The 13,265-nt window shown below is 39.9% G+C and overlaps 1 protein-coding gene across 1 annotated transcript in view; it reads left to right on the top strand.

Annotated features, from left to right (window-relative positions):
* Positions 1-13,265, top strand: part of ltk (leukocyte receptor tyrosine kinase) — a 68,069-nt gene that overhangs the window by 10,233 nt on the left and 44,571 nt on the right. The window contains exons 2-4 of the mRNA XM_089004697.1: positions 7,003-7,101; positions 10,395-10,538; positions 10,730-10,958. Of these exons, the coding sequence (XP_088860823.1) occupies positions 7,003-7,101; positions 10,395-10,538; positions 10,730-10,958 (472 nt within the window). The remainder of the gene's footprint in view (positions 1-7,002; positions 7,102-10,394; positions 10,539-10,729; positions 10,959-13,265) is intronic.

Genomic DNA, 13,265 nt, shown 5'->3' on the forward strand with positions numbered 1-13,265 from the left:
AAGTCTGACGATGTCATTTAGCAGCATTATTGAGTTAGCAGAGGTCCAGAAAGCGCTGTAATCGAAATGAAGAATGATGGTCACGTATTATGATTGTTCTCTCTGCCTCTGTAATATGAAATGCACGGTACTTGTACATCCTTGCGTGGCTTTAGTACCGCTATCCAATTGCCGGGAACGCACACTTCGTCTCAGCCTAAATGAGTTTAACATGGAGACAAGGAAGCGGCCCCCAATCTTGTCCAAAGAAAATATCGTTGAGCAGGTTTGAAAGTCTGCAATTACAGAAAAAAAATGTTTAAAAAATGTGCCGACATTTGAGAGTCCCTCTGTAGTGCTACTCCAGTAACTCATTCGCTGCCATTCCCAAATTTATTCGGAAATATGACAGAGAGCGCCATTCTCGAATTTGTTTGGGTTTTGGTTTATCATGCAGGGGTGCCTATAAAGCACTGGCAATGTTTTTCCCTTCCACGAGGGGGGCAGCATTTCCCTTTTTTCCATGTTAGCGATTTGTTACAGCTTCAGCTGTTGTTAAAGCGTGATATAAACCAATATGTATTTATTGCATTGTATTTAGGACAGCCACCCTCATTTCAAGCTCACATAACTCCTGAGCCATATAATTTAGGAATTAACTCTTTTGTCTGATCTGATGAATGCAAAGAGTCTAAGGTTTCTTAGGATCCATTGAATGTTTATGGAATCCTCAAACTCAATATTCTGTGGGTCCTGGAATTTGAATGACAATGACAAAAACCCTGGCACTGTATTGGACACATTTTTGCACGTATGGCAGTGAATGAGTTAGCATAAATCTGAGGCAAGGCAGAAAGTTAATCTTGTTTAACCCTTTCATGTGCATTGTAACCTGATAAAATGATATGCTTTCCACTGTCGTAACCCAGAAAGGGTTCATTTTTGTCGTTGCCGTAGTAAGAGGTTATTTTTAATACAAGCATGATATGCGATGCAAGAAGATATGATAAGAGTCCATTGCTTGAGGATGGAATGTAGGGCACGAGTCGCCATCATTACAGTATACGTGCAGATTCAGGCTAAAACAGTGATAATTATGTTCTGTCAATTCACATGTAAGCACCCTAACATCTGCAGCAGCTTACTTGCTGTAGGGGGCAAAGTTGTCTTTTACATTTTTTTATTTCAATCAAGGATTTGACCTGTCTGTTTTTTTTAATGGATTAGAGATTTGTCAAGCAGGCTAGTCCATATAAATTCATGTTGCTGTTTATTTTCCGTTGTGCTATCTTGATGGCATTAAATGAAGTATTCCACTTGTAATGGCCTCCAACTGCCATCCTGTGATAGTCTGATGAGAATTGAAGTGTAGAACTCGGACTTGACACCATAACATTCAAAACAATCCTAGTAATTAGCCATAGGAAAGATTTCGTCAAGATTTTGAAATGAATCTTCGATGTCTCAAATAAAACACAATCCTTCGAACATAATACGATTTGGGTTACAGTCAAGATGAGCAATTTACTGCTGGTCAGGACCAGCACCACGATTCACCTCATAACCAAACGCTTGAATCAAATTAAATGAGAACCATTCAACCACATTCTCTGCCGCTGGATAGTTTGAGGCTAACCACCTTGCCACAGCCTTCATCCTCAAGCAGCATTTACAAGCATCCGCTGCTGTTTTGACTCAAACTATTCGGATTATTTCCTTGACTTTTTCCATTTTCAATTTTCTGGATGGAACAAGTGGATGATGAGATAGGGGTGTGGAAAGTTGTTTGAGATTTTCGCAGGGCGATTCCAAATGTTATTTAGCCCTAATAATACCTCTCATTTGTGTTTTATGAAAAGCAGCGGTGGTCAAGGCCTGCAAAGCCTTCTCTGCTGGCCTAAAAAATTCTTAATCACTGACTAATGTTAACTATATTTTGAATTCTGATTAAATACTTCCAAATTGTCTTCCAGTTTCCTTTCATGACTTTCCCCCTGGTGCGCTGCTTCCAGACGTGTTTTTGTATTTAAGCATTTAAGCAATCACTTTTCAACCATCATTTGTCACCAGGGTCAGAAATCTACCTGGACGCCTTCACAATCGGTTCTGCGGGCCCTGTCGCACAAATGCAGTGTCAAACAGTCTGTTGCTTTAACTAATATCTGTTGCTTTTACCAATCAGATTTCGAGTTTGTGACGCGCAGGCCTGGATAACGTCAGAATTTTCGCAAACTATGATTGGGTAGTCATCAGTCAATCATAGTATCACTTGCCGCAAGAGCATACTGGCCAGAGGTAGCACACTGTATCAGTAGTGAGCTGCATAAGCAAATACTGTATATTGTGTTGATTTAATAGCGGTTTTGTCAACCCACAATGGCTGAAGGAGAAGAAATGCATTTGGTTGGAGATTTACTGTACGGACCTTTCAAGAACAAATTGACATTTTTAAGAAAGGTCGGTCAGTTATTTACTGGTTAATGGTACCCTCTAGTGGGCTTATAATAATAAATGATACTACACTTTTTTCAGTCTGGATTGATTCAGACATAGCACTAATGAAGGCCTAGCGATGAAATCCATGGCCCACCACCGATGAAAAGTAGTTCTTATGTATCTTGAACCCTTTCATGCACCCTGTAACCTGATAACACGATAAGTCGCCCAGTGTAGTAACCACTCTGCCTGAAAGGGTTAATGAATGTCCCTCTTTTTTGTAAGCAATGCCGTAGCGCTCTCTTGCATTCAGGAAGCTCCATAGCTCAATTCATCCTAACTGCCATTTAATAGCTTCACTCCCTCGTTAGCTCCCCTGCTGCTTTTATTAAATAATTTCATTTGTCACACTTGGCCTTTTTGCCCTTGCCCCAGGGGTGTCTTGGCACAGTAACGTGGCTGTTTAGAGGCAATAGCGAGGGCTTATGTTACAATGATCTATAGCGATACCATCATCGTTTTCCTTGTTTGCCGGTCATGCTCCTTAAATGTCCAGCATATCACGTGTGGTGTCATGTGCCTTGTCAACTCATCGTCATCTCCCCCCAAGCAACATGTTTACAACAGAGCCTCAGTGTACAGTACTTGTTTTTATGAAGAAAAAAAAACGTAATCTTCCAAGACTTGACTTGGGATAAAATAAATATTTTGAAGGCTATCTTTTTGGGTAGAGCATATTTGACTCATGAAATGTTACATTTAGAATATACTTATTTTATAAATATATAATAATAGGACATCATACAGTCCACATCTGACAAACAGGTGCACCACTGGAGGGAACCGCCTTCCACCTAGCTTTACAGAAGTAAACCATAACCATAACAGTTCCGACATCCCTGTAGTATATTTTGAGATTACAAATAATGTATAATTAACTTGTTTTATCAGATTTGTAATGTCTCACAAGACACTCAGTTCCAGCCATACTGTTTTACATGTGAGTTTTTCCCAAATATTTAATGGAATTATGACTTTACAGCATAGAGGTTAATGATAGTCTATGACATGTCTGTCTTTGGTACAAATTCTAGTAACAGTATGTTGCGCCATAGAAACGAATTTCCCAAGCCAAAGCAAATCATGAGCTAGATTTACGGTAAATCAGATTTTTCTCGATCCTGTTTTCACATCAGTGCCGAATAATGCGATCCCACAGTACTGCTGCTTTTTCCCATAGAGTGGTTGTAGAAAAGTTAATGTCATTTTCTTTCAGCTGGTTCAGACTGAAACAGGCTGGCTGCAGCCAAGTTGTGCTCTCCTTTTTGACTCACATTTACTCACACAATACCCAATTAATCAACATCATTTCCTCACAACACAATTAGCACACAAGCAATTACTCAAAATAAAAAAGATACAGTCAGAGCTAAGAAGTAGAATCTCTCATGACTTGTTATATGTAGTGGAAATTGCCTCCATGTTGCCTCATGCTTCTAATAAATTCCTCACAGTGTCCAAAAAGTGTCTTCAACACTCAGAGTGTTGAGAATCTTGCATTACACAATTGAAATTGACAGTTTAAAAAATGATGTTTGATGAATTTCATGTGTCATGATGCAGTTAGTGAATAACTCAGGTGCCTTTTCCCAACATCCACATGATTCGAAATTGTTGAATTGAAAAGATCAGAAAGCACAAGGCGAAACCACTTCATCCTTTCTACGTAAATACATTTTATTTAAATATCTTGTTTGCTTCTGGGTGGCACGGTGGTGGATCGGTTAGCACGCTTGCCTCAGTGCAGAAAGTTCAATTTGGCTTTCCTGTTGGGAATTTGCATGTTCTCCCCGTGCCTGCGTGGGTTTTTTCCAGGTACCCTGGTTTCCTCCCACATTCCAAAAACATGTATGGTAGGTTGATTGAGCACTCTAAATTCTCCCTAGGTGTGAGCGTGGGCACGGAGAGTTGTTTTTCTGTCAATCATTTCGGGGTGTGCCTCACCTACTGCCTGAGGACAATTGGTATAGACTCCAGCACCCTCGTGAGGATAAGCGGATTAGAAAATGGGAGGATGGATGGATAGATGGTAGGATTTCCTCCTGCAGCCGCACTGTCAGGTCCACCAAACAATCACAGCCAGAGGAACAGGAAAATACTGGATGACATTTTGTGCTTTGACCTGGAAAACGGCAGATTTAAACATCTTCATGGCAGCTGACCAAGCACACTTTGCTTAGCGACCTCTTTCGAATGAATGGTATCACTGACACCACTTCTAGGTGTGAAAGTCAGTTGACCGGACTTCTGTGTTTTTTTTGTTCATCTGGATTAGCTATTCGATCAGTAAAGGAAGCAGTCGAGAAAGAGAGGATTTTCTTTAAGACTGTTGATCGACGGGTTGCTGCCGAGACTGATCAAACCTGGCTATGTAGTTCAAGACCAATGTTACATGAGGGGCTTGCCTGGGGCCAGGGTTTGTGTCAGAGTGGGTACAATTAATGTGGGCTAATTAAGTGGGCACATCAAAATATTACAATTCCATCAACCTGCTTTGAATATTTGGGAACTTGATGTCGTCCCAGGCTGCCCGGAAAGTCTTGCTCTTGTCCTCCAGTACGGTTCTCCGGAAATCATTTAGGTCAAACTGCATTGTTGGCCAACAACTCAGACTGCAAATTAGATAAAGCCAGACATCTTACAAAAAGAAAAAAACACTAATATATGTTTTCCCTGCATACATGTAATTCTTTTCCCAACGCCAATTTGGGATGTGTTACGACGCTCGAGTGCAAGGAGGCAGAACTCGAGCGACGGAATCTTGGCGATAGGGAAGGACCCGAAATACACGCCGTGACAGGCTTGGATGGATCAAGAGTCTTTACTGGAACATGCATCAAATAATAACAAACAGGGAAGAGTGGAGGAAGATAACTAAATGACAGCAGACCTGGCAACACGGAAGTGGAAACGGCAATGACCAAAAATACTCCGACGGAGACGGTAGTGCGCGACAGACAGATATAGGCAGAAGGCACAATCAGTGAATGACAATCAGCTGTGGGAACCCAGGTGAATGATGATCGGAGGGGCCGTCTCCCAAGATTGGCGGAGGAGGTGACAGGAGGGGCGGGGCGCGCCCCGGATGGCAACGAGATGTGACAGGATGCTGCTGAATGATGTGATTTTGATACAGTGCTCATTGTTTCACCTTTATTCTGTCTGCTTTTGTTGCACTCTCTACCTAAATGTTAGGATTCATCGTTGTACTAAGTTCTGTCTGTCTACTTGATATCTAATTTTAAGCAGATTCTTTACTTACAGACAGTGTAGGTGTTCAAATAGCTGACATGTTTCGGCGACTACTTCCGCCTTCGTCAGAGTGTCCTACAGACACTACGGACCGCCTTCGTCAGAGAGTCTGTAGGAAACTCTGACGAAGGTGGAAGGAGTCGCCGAAACATGTCAGCGATTTGAACACCTACACTGTTTAGATTCATGATATGAGGTTAGAAGTCCGTCTTTCACACCGCAGAGAGGATTGAACAACAGGATGGCGAAGCATCAATAATAACCTGATACAATTGCAATATTATTTGCTATTTTCTGACACATTCGGAGCTGTCTGACCTTTCTTAATGATATCCATTTTTTTCTTGAAAAGTCTGTCTCTAAAATGGCTTTAATAGTAAATCTGCAATCAAATCCATTTTTTCTCCTCCTTCAGCTATTGTGGGTTGACAAAACTGCAATTACATCAACACAAAAATGTATTTTCTTGTCAGAATCAAAATCAGAAAGCCTTTAATCGTCCCACAATGGGGAAATTTGCAGTCCATAGCAGAAATTTGAAAGGGGATGGGTGTGGGGCCAGTTCGGTCCAGATACAGTGAGCTAGCTCTGGCCAGAAGGCTCTTGTTACTAGTGGCGAGTGATACTATGATTAACGGCTTCATAATTTGCGAAAACTCTGATGTTTACCAGAGCATGCGGGAAGGTTCTTGGCTCGACAACTCGAAACCTGATTGGTTATAGCAACATTATCATCGACATTGATTTTTATGCTCCAGGGCCAGCAGAATTGATTGTGAAGGCGTACAAGTAGATTTCTGACCCTGGTAACAAATGATGGCTGAAGTGTGATTAGTGAAATGCTTAAATATGAAAACACATCTGGAAGCACATGCATTAGCATTGCTGTTTGTGTTGTGGCATCATCACAGTTTCAAATATGACGTCAATTGAAAAAGGTTCTGGCGGTCAGGAAACTTGTGATTATCCCAACTCAAGCATCTGGCCTCGTGATTGTTTAACCCCGGTGAGAAGTAGTCCTGACTTGTCTGAGATGATCACTAATTATCGTATCTGATAATAGGCACCAGGTCTGTTTCATTTTTGATCAAGTTTGAACACGCTAGCCCGGAATTAGTATAATTTAACCCTTCATCGACAGCAGGGGTCACTAACTTCGGTCCTCAAGGCCTGCCTTCCTTTATGATTTCGACGTATCCCTCTTCCAACACACAATGTTATCGTTGTGATTTAGAAATATTGTTGACTTGCTTGTTTTCCTTTCTCTCTCCTCAGTCTGCAGCCACTGCCATGCTTTTCAAGACGGGTTTCTAGAGGACAACCTGTCAGATCAGCTTCTCCCTCATCACTCAGACTCACAAGAAGACGATCAATGTAAGAGTTATACATGAGCTGACAGGTCACAGTCAGGGACATGGGGATCTCTGAAAATAAAAAAAAGCACTCTATTCCCGATCACATAAATGTCTAGAATTTTAAATACAATATGATATAGATTAGCTAGTTACCCTCTCTGTAACCGAGAAGTCATTTTTGACCGTAAAAACCCACCGTGACGATTAGGTAAAGTAAAAATTCACAAATATAAAGGACGTTTCCCAACAAACTCATAATGGGAAAGCAATGTTTTGCTTAGCTTAATTTACTACTAATTTACTACATTGCCATTTTCCCCCGTTGCTTTGCTTTTGTGTGTTTGCTCACTGATTACTTGTGACTAATGCACGGATTCAGCAGCTGATAGCCAGTCAACATGATCACAAATGGCCAACGTTATTTTGCACACAGTGTTGAATGGCTTGTTCATTCATATCCTAAATCTGAAAGTTACAATAACAAAAATATCCTGTAATTCTTCACAATTCAAAATGTTGCTTTTTAGTAATTATTGTTCTTGAAGTTTTACAAACGTGTTTGGGATTGATAAAAGTTTCCATCTTATTTCATTAACCCAGAACTATAGGTGATATTGTATAATAAACAATGATGTCTCAACCGTAATGGTTATTTATTGTGAAATTTAATTTAATGGTATAGAGTGAAACTGACCTTGATAACGAAATTGTTCAATTGTAAATACCGTAATTTCCGGTGTATTAGGCGCACCGGCATATAAGGCTCCCAATTAATGGTGTACAGACACTCACCTACATTCGAGTTACGAATAACGGTACATACACAGTATTTTCTTCAGTTGTACAAGTACATGTCTTTATAGAGTATATATTTTATTAAATGGATATTTTTCAGTACAAACCAATACAGGTTACTTATACAAGCCTTAAACATACTTATATAAACCTTAAGCATACTTATATAAGCCTTAAACATACATTCATGCAAAATATTACACTGAAGCAATTTACAAACGAATTCACCTTACGAACGACCGGAACGTATCTTGTTCGTAAGTTGGGGAGCGTCTGTATTTTCAAACTTTTTCCATATATTAGACCCTCTGGACTATAACTCAAAAAAAGTTTTCCGAATATAATATTTTAATAAATGAAAGTTTTCCAAATATAAGGCACACCACATTATAAGGTGCAACAGTAGAGGGCGGGGTTATGCACAAATTCTTCTACGTGGATAAAAAGGAGTTGGTGGCTGCTGACAGTAGTTGCGAGACCTGATGTGGCTCAATATTACTTCACATATAAGGCAGACCGGCGTATTAGATGCAGTATCTTCTTTTGAACAAAATTAAGGCTTTTAGGTGTGCCTTATACACCAGAAAACATGGTATATTATTTCAGTATACAAGTCACTAAAATGATTCTGGTGGAGTATCAATTGATCTAATAAGACTTGCGTACATAACATCACACATATAAAATATCTTCCTATTGATGTCTGGGTGGCATGAGTAAACATACCGGCCACATCGAGGCATTAATTTGATTTTGCTCACCCACAAAATATAATCTCAATTTGAAATAAAGGGCATGTATAAGTGGTGACATGCTTAATTTTCTGAGCAGGGAGGGAAAAAACGTATAACTCTCCTGCCACCAGTGAATAATCATAAGGATGCTCGTTTAGAGGCATCCTTTGTTGGCTTTGAGAAGAGAAGAAAAAAATGCTCCAGTTCATCTCGATTGTTTGTGCACCCTAACACGAACCCTAAATTTTCACAGAACTGGTCTGGAAGTTATACACAGTTGTATTACAAATAATTACTCTTTGTTCCTCAATCTATGCCAGCAAAGTATAATGACAAACTCAAGAAATAACTGCTCTCCACTAGAGGGCATTCAGTTCAGAAATAACCCATGTACATTTTTTTGTAATTTGGTGGTGTACTGTTTGATTCTCCTCATGTACCAAATATGCCCTGACTCAAGTAAAAAAAAATAAAAACTAAAAAATTGGAAATTAATTTCACGAAAAAGAGAGTTAACACTTTAATTTCAGAGGAATTTATTGTCACATTTTGTCCCTTCCTATGTTCCATATATATTTTGTCATTAACTCATTCACTGCCACTCCTGAATTTATTCGGGAATTGACAAGCATAACGGGGAGCGCCATTCACGATGTTATTGCGATTTTGTTTTTTTCTTGCGTGGGTGGGGGTGGGGAGCATTTCAAATTACACCAGATGTTTTTTCGTCCCACGATGGGGCAGCATTTGCCTTTTGTATAGCCGTCCCTGTTTCAAGCTCAGATAACTCCAGGCCCATATAAGTTAGAAGTTAACTCTTTTTTTCTGATGATAGAAGAGAGTCTGAGGTTTCTTACGCTGCAATGAATGTTTATCTGGTCCTAAAACTCAATATTCTGTGGATCCTGCAATTTGAGTGAAAATGACAAAAACCCTGGCACTGGAGTGGACACATAGTATTTGCACATCGTCTGGCAGTCAATGAGTTAATAGGTTGCGAGGTGGGACAGTTTCGAGTTTATTCACTGCAAAGTAATCCCATCAAATGAAAACCATCAGAAAATATCTTCACATACACCTCTTGCATCAGAAGGCAATAAAGCAGCTTCACACAGATAATGAAAGCTGATTATTTTTCACTCCTTTGTGAGAAAAGTATTGACTGTAATTAAATCATGATGGAAGGAAATGAAGTCAATTTTTCAAAAAAGAAAGATAATTTTCCTAAAAATCTTCTGATTATCCGCTGAAGGAATCCATTTGCCAATTTAGCGGAAATGCCTGTTTCCTCTCCAGCTGTCACATGACCAACTTGTTTATCAAGGAACTGTACGCCTCTGACATGTTCACACAAACATTCGCTTAACATGAATAGAATACTTTTGGTCTTTCTCATTTTATCCAACGGAATTCAACTGCAAGGGATGCGCTAATTGGTTGGTTGGTGATTCATTATTTCACATTCTGTATATTTCCTGCAAATAAAATCACTTGAGTACATCAACATGCAGTCTTGAATAGATAATCAATTAAAAAAAGATATTTTCCCCTCTTCTCCGATAGTTTTCCCACGATTGTATTTGAGCATTTGTGCATATATGCTGCAAACGTGTTAAATTGATGCAAGTTTGGCAATGCACGTGATGAAAGACCAAAGACCTTCTGTGGGTTTTGGCTTGAAGAAGAACACTTATACAAATTACTGTAATTTCCCCCTGACTTCCATTCTGGTTTTGAATTACGCTCCCACATATTTGAGTGATACATACTTCCTATCTTGCAGTTTTCTCCTGTGATTTCGAGTCACCCTGTCTCTGGACTTTATCAAATCACAGTCAGCAAAGTGACTGGTCGACGGTGTCGGCACGGCAAACCGAGCGAGGAGGTTGGATGCCTGAGGCGGACTACTCAGAGGGGAGCTCTGATGGTGAGAGTTCCACACTCGCGTGTTTCATGACATAAAATATTTATAGGGGAAGAACTTGCACTTTTCAGTTATGGCTTTTTTGTCATTGTCATTGATATTCAAGTCCGCTGTTTTTCTCAAGCATGCATAAAACCGTTTCTGTGACATTATCATCAATTGACTGTTTCTCGTCAAACTTTTTTTTCTTTCAGGTCACTTTCTTCTCCTAAGCCCCGCCCCTGGTGCCAAGGCTTCTAAGAGATGCGAATACCATTTAACCAGCCCGATCATGCCAAAAAGTGCGCACCAATGTGTTTTGCATTTGGCCCTCTTTGAGACATCACCATCGGCAGGAAACATCACAGTCCTGATCAAGCCACGTTATTCCAGTTCATTGATGAACGTCCTCATGCTCAAACCTGAGAGAAGAGAGGACACCAGGTCAGAAAACGCAATGCAATAATATATTATTTGTTACTATTATAAGTTTTAAATTAGATTGAAAGGCTATGTCATTTTTTCATACAATAAAGCAAAAACGATTACTGTTTGTAAACACATTAGTCCCTATTCTCATAGACTGACAACCATGTGCTCAGCATTAATACACGATCAAGGTTACAAGGTTGACTTCAACTGCAGCACATATAATGCGCGGGCAAATCCATAATCTGCAAGGAGAAATCTTGCAGTTTATCTGTATAGACTCATATTGCATGAAGCAATGTCATCCGTGAACACATTTGAGTCAATTTGTGTGTGCTCCTCCATCACACTGATGTCAGAGAATTTGAGGAACCGCTTTGATTGGCTGGGGTCAGCTACTTAAATCAATATAAAAAAGATGGATGGATGGATGGATGGATGGATGGATGATACATGAATAGGCATCATTACGACAAAACTCTCACAGAATTTACCAAAGTTCCCTGGTTTCAAATTCATTTGTTCTGAGCCACGCTGTTGTACCGTATTTTCCGGTGTATACGCCGCACCCAAAAGCATACTTTTCTTCAAATGATGACCCTGCGCCTTATACACCGGTGCGCCTTATATGTCAAGTAATATTAAGCCACAACAGGTCTCGCAACTACTGTCAGCAGCCACGACTCCATTCCCCCCGGTAAATGATGTAGTGCGTAACTCCAGCCTCTACTCTAGCGCCATACAATGTGGTGTGCCTTATATTTGGAAAACTTTTATATATTTATAGATTATATTTGTAAAACTTTTTTTCATTCGTTGAAGGTGTGCCTTAGAGTCCGGTGCGCCTTATAAATAGAAAAAGTTTTAAAATACACCATTCATTGAGGGTGCGCCTTATACCCCGGAAAATACGGCAGTTTTCTCCGAGGGCATGTGAGAACTGTAACACCATATCATTTTTTTCCATGTCGAACAGTGCGTGTGAAATGAAAAGTCATTATGCAATTAATTATGCATGAATGCGTCTGTTTTTGGGGGGGGGGGGGACAAAAAATATCATACAAGCTCAATGTTTTTGAAAGAGGAGACAATTCACAATTGTGTTTGATTTTGGAAAGAAACATATGTAGATGCATGAGATTTCCATGCCAAATAGCGGCGATCTGAAATTTGACAACTACTATAGTCTGATAAACTTTTATAGTTCTAATTCCTCTCCAGATACAAACATTTACATTTTATAAAACTTTGCAACTGAACACAATGCTAACAATGTCGTCAATTAATATGAATAAAAGAATCGGATCATTTGGATTCTTGGCCCTGCATATGTCTCACCATTGCCAGGTAGAATTTATTCGCTGTTCCTTTCCTTTGCTTTTTTGCGCCTGTATTGGGCAGCATCTTCACAGCCCCGCTTTGTTCAGCGGAAGGCAGAGCGCCGATGCGTATATGGAACTGTCGCGGTTTGGAATTGAAGCGGATTCATGAGGGACAGGAGATGTGAGACAATCTCTTTTCTTCAATGGAGGCTACAGCTGCGTGTTTGCTTACAACATTTAGCTTGTAGTCGACGTGCACATTCCACCATGATGTCCCTGATCCACTGGTGAAGAGACGCTATGATCCTCTCCTCTTTCATCTGGAACTGCTTTATGTAACAAAGAGGGTACAGGAAGTGCTTAAGAATGAATGGCTCTCTGTGTCTTTGTGTTGTCATGTTATTTGTTATTTAATTTTTTTTTTTGTTCTTTTGACTTCAAGACGGCGCCGCGAGACTGGCTGCCTTTCCAGCAGCTCCTGCATTTTGCTTTTCTACTTTCATTTCTTTCATAATTTTTCTGCTGTGAAATGTAAATTTCTCCACTGCGAGACTAATAAAGGCAAATCCAATCCAATCCAAAAATCCAATCCAACTGTTTCTGCTCCACGGGCCAAGGAAGAAAACAAGCCCTGCTTTCCACACTCACTGTTTGAAAACAGATGGGAATTTTCACACACATGACTCCAAAACGAAGTGTCTTCAGAGATATTTCTGTAAACAACATAATTCTAAAATTAAATCACAGCTCTGGGTGGGCCTTTGAAAGAATACCACCACATTTCTTGTATCAAGTATCAATAGATGTAAGATTTTGAAATGATGTGGCTGGTCAGTGTAGTTTATTTTCTCCAAACTTGCCCATTTAATTAGTGTGTGATTGAATTAGTACCTTTTTCTACACGCGTTGTAGAAAGAATACAAGTTTGGATTTAATGCAGTTGAAGGCCAGGGCAATCTATCAGACCAAATAGGATCCCAGAGTGTAATGCCTGTCCCCT

Source organism: Hippocampus bargibanti, linkage group LG09 (genome assembly GCF_051943395.1).
Source record: "Hippocampus bargibanti isolate YZ-2025 linkage group LG09, ASM5194339v1, whole genome shotgun sequence".
Lineage (NCBI taxonomy): Eukaryota > Metazoa > Chordata > Actinopteri > Syngnathiformes > Syngnathidae > Hippocampus > Hippocampus bargibanti.